Source organism: Haliaeetus leucocephalus, unplaced genomic scaffold (assembly GCF_000737465.1).
Source record: "Haliaeetus leucocephalus isolate CR32 unplaced genomic scaffold, Haliaeetus_leucocephalus-4.0 Scaffold458, whole genome shotgun sequence".
In the NCBI taxonomy this organism is placed as follows: domain Eukaryota; kingdom Metazoa; phylum Chordata; class Aves; order Accipitriformes; family Accipitridae; genus Haliaeetus; species Haliaeetus leucocephalus.
The window spans coordinates 950-3,467 of record NW_010972894.1 but is presented as its reverse complement, the minus strand read 5'-3'; the positions used below and the strand labels follow the sequence as shown (position 1 = coordinate 3,467).

The following is a 2,518-nucleotide window of genomic DNA, read 5'->3' as shown; positions in this document are numbered from 1 at the left end:
GGGCAGAGTCAGGCGGCAGGGACACACGGAACAGGGACAGAGAGGACACAGAGCAAGGAGGGTGGTGGCAGAGGTGACACAGAGCAGGGACAGAGGTGGCAGGGATGACATGGAGGAGGGTAGAGGTAGCAGAGCAGGGACAGGTGACACGCGGCAGAGACAGAGATGATGACAGGTTTGCGTAGCAGAGTTGAGGCAGTACAGGTGACACCAGACAGGGTTGGGGATACCACAGGGGGCCAAAGGGACAGAGGGGACCCCAGGGACAGGGACAGAGGTGACACGGGGCAGAGACAGAGCTGGCAGGGACACAGAGCAAGGACAAAGGTGCCATGGGGGACAGAGAGAGGTGGCAGGGACCCATGGGGTGGAGGCAGGGACAGAAGTGACAGGGACAGAGGTGGCAGGAGACAGGGACAGATGTGGCGATGAGCCTTTATAGCAGAGACAAGGCAGTTTGGGTGACACCAGACAGAATCGGGGACACCACAGGGGATGGAGGGGATGCTGGTCAGGGGATGGAGGGGACCGAGGGGACGTTGGGGACAGGTCCTGATTGTTGTCCCCTGCTCAGCTGAGCCCCGAGAGCGCGGAGGAGTACGTGGAGTACCTGCGCTCCGTGGGTCGCCTGGACGAGGCCGCTGTGCGCCTGGCTCGCCTCGTTAACGACGAGCGCTTCGTCTCCAAGGAGGGCAAGTCTAATTACCAGGTGGGCACCCTCAGGGGGCACCCATGGGTGCTGGGGGCTCTCGTGGGTCCTGTGGAGTGCCAGTGGGTGCTGGGGGTCACCGTGGGGTGATGGGTACTGGGGTCTCTGATGGGTGCTGGGGGCTCTCGTGGGTACTGTGGGGTGCCAGTGGGTGCTGGGGGTCACCGTGGGGTGTTGGTGGTAGTGATGGGTACTGGGGGCTCTGATGGGCATTGGGGGGGGCCACCAGGGGGTGCTTAGGGCTCCCATGGGTGTTGCGGGGTGCCAAGGGGGTTTGGGGGCTCCCATGGGCACTGAGGGGTGCCAGTGGGTGCTGGGGGGGGCTCCCATGGGTGTTGGGAGTTACCGTGGGGTGGTGATGGGTACTGGGGGGTGCCCAGGGATGCTGGTGGCTGCTGGGGGCTTCTATGGCTGTTGGGGGGTCCTGAGGGCCCCCGCAGGGTGCTGGGCGTCCCCTCAGGGTTCTGACCGCCCTCCTTGTCTCCCCCCAGCTGTGGCAGGAGCTGTGTGAGCTGCTCTCCCAGCACCCGGAGCGGGTGCGCTCGCTGGACGCGGGTGCCATCATCAGGGGGGGACTGACCCGCTTCACCGACCAGCTGGGCCGGCTCTGGGGAGCCCTGGCCGACTGCTACATCCGCAGCGGCCACTTCGAGAAGGTGACATGTGCTCAAGTGCCACCCGCAGGCCACCCGTAGTCACCCACGGTCACCCACCTGCCCCGGGGCTACCACGATTTGGGGTTTCTGTCCCCCAGGGCCACCCCTGCACCCGTCTCCTGTTCCCAAACCTCCCCAGGGCCACCACAGCCCCTGTCCCCACCTCAAGGCCACCACCGACCCGCTTCCCTGTCCTTCCAGACCCATCCAACCCCAGGAGCTCCATCCCTGTCCCCATCCCTGTCCCCAACCCGCTGTCCCCGCAGGCCCGGGATGTCTACGAGGAGGCAGTGCAGACGGTGATGACGGTGCGGGACTTCACCCAGGTCTTTGACAGCTACGCCCAGTTCGAGGAGAGCGTCATTGCCGCCAAGATGGAGACAGTTGCGGAGCTGGGCAAGGAGGAGGACGGTGAGTTTAGGGGTGCCCTGCCTCAGTTTCCCCCCAAAAAGAATGAGTTTGTGAGTGCCCTGCCTTGCTTTCCCCCAAAAAAGGTTGAGTCTGGGGGTGCCCTGCCTCAGTTTCTCCCCAGGGAGGGTGACTTTGGGGGTGCTTGCAGTGCCCTGCCTCAGTTTCCCCACCTGGTGTGTTTCCCCTGGCACCCCCACCCCATCCTAGTGGTGCCCAGCACCCTATGGGGCTCCCTGAGACCCCATCCTCACCCCTGGGTGCACCCAGCACCCCATGGGTGTCCTCTGACACCCTATACCCATCCCTGGTGTCCCCCAACACCCCCTCTCATCCTCTGGTGTCCCCCGACTCCCTGTCCCCACCCTGGGGGGTGCCCAGCACCCCGCGTGGGTGCCAGTCGCCCCCTCCCCACGTCCCCTGACACCCTGTCCCCAACCCAAGGGTCGCCCAGCACCTTGGGGGGGATCCTGGTCATCCTGGGTATCCCCAACACCCCCTCCCCACCCCTTGCGGGTGCCGTTCACCCCGTCCCTGCGCGTCCCCCGGTGACCGTGTCCCCATTGCTGTCCCCAGAGGAGGTGGAGCTGGAACTGCGGCTGGCCCGCTTTGAGCAGCTGATGGCCCGGCGCCCGCTGCTGCTCAACAGCGTCCTGCTGCGCCAGAACCCCCACAACGTCCACGAGTGGCACAAGCGGGTGCAGCTCTACCAGGGACGTCCCGAGCAGGTGGGGACACCGCCGGG

General features: G+C 65.6%; 1 protein-coding gene across 1 annotated transcript in view; it reads left to right on the top strand.

Moving 5' to 3' along the window:
• The window catches only part of XAB2 (XPA binding protein 2), a gene marked incomplete at its 3' end in the record, with an annotated part of 9,106 nt that overhangs the window by 5,710 nt on the left and 878 nt on the right, over positions 1–2,518 (top strand). Inside the window, exons 5-8 of the mRNA XM_010575241.1 lie at positions 575–709; positions 1,201–1,365; positions 1,632–1,776; positions 2,350–2,501. Of these exons, the coding sequence (XP_010573543.1) occupies positions 575–709; positions 1,201–1,365; positions 1,632–1,776; positions 2,350–2,501 (597 nt within the window). The remainder of the gene's footprint in view (positions 1–574; positions 710–1,200; positions 1,366–1,631; positions 1,777–2,349; positions 2,502–2,518) is intronic.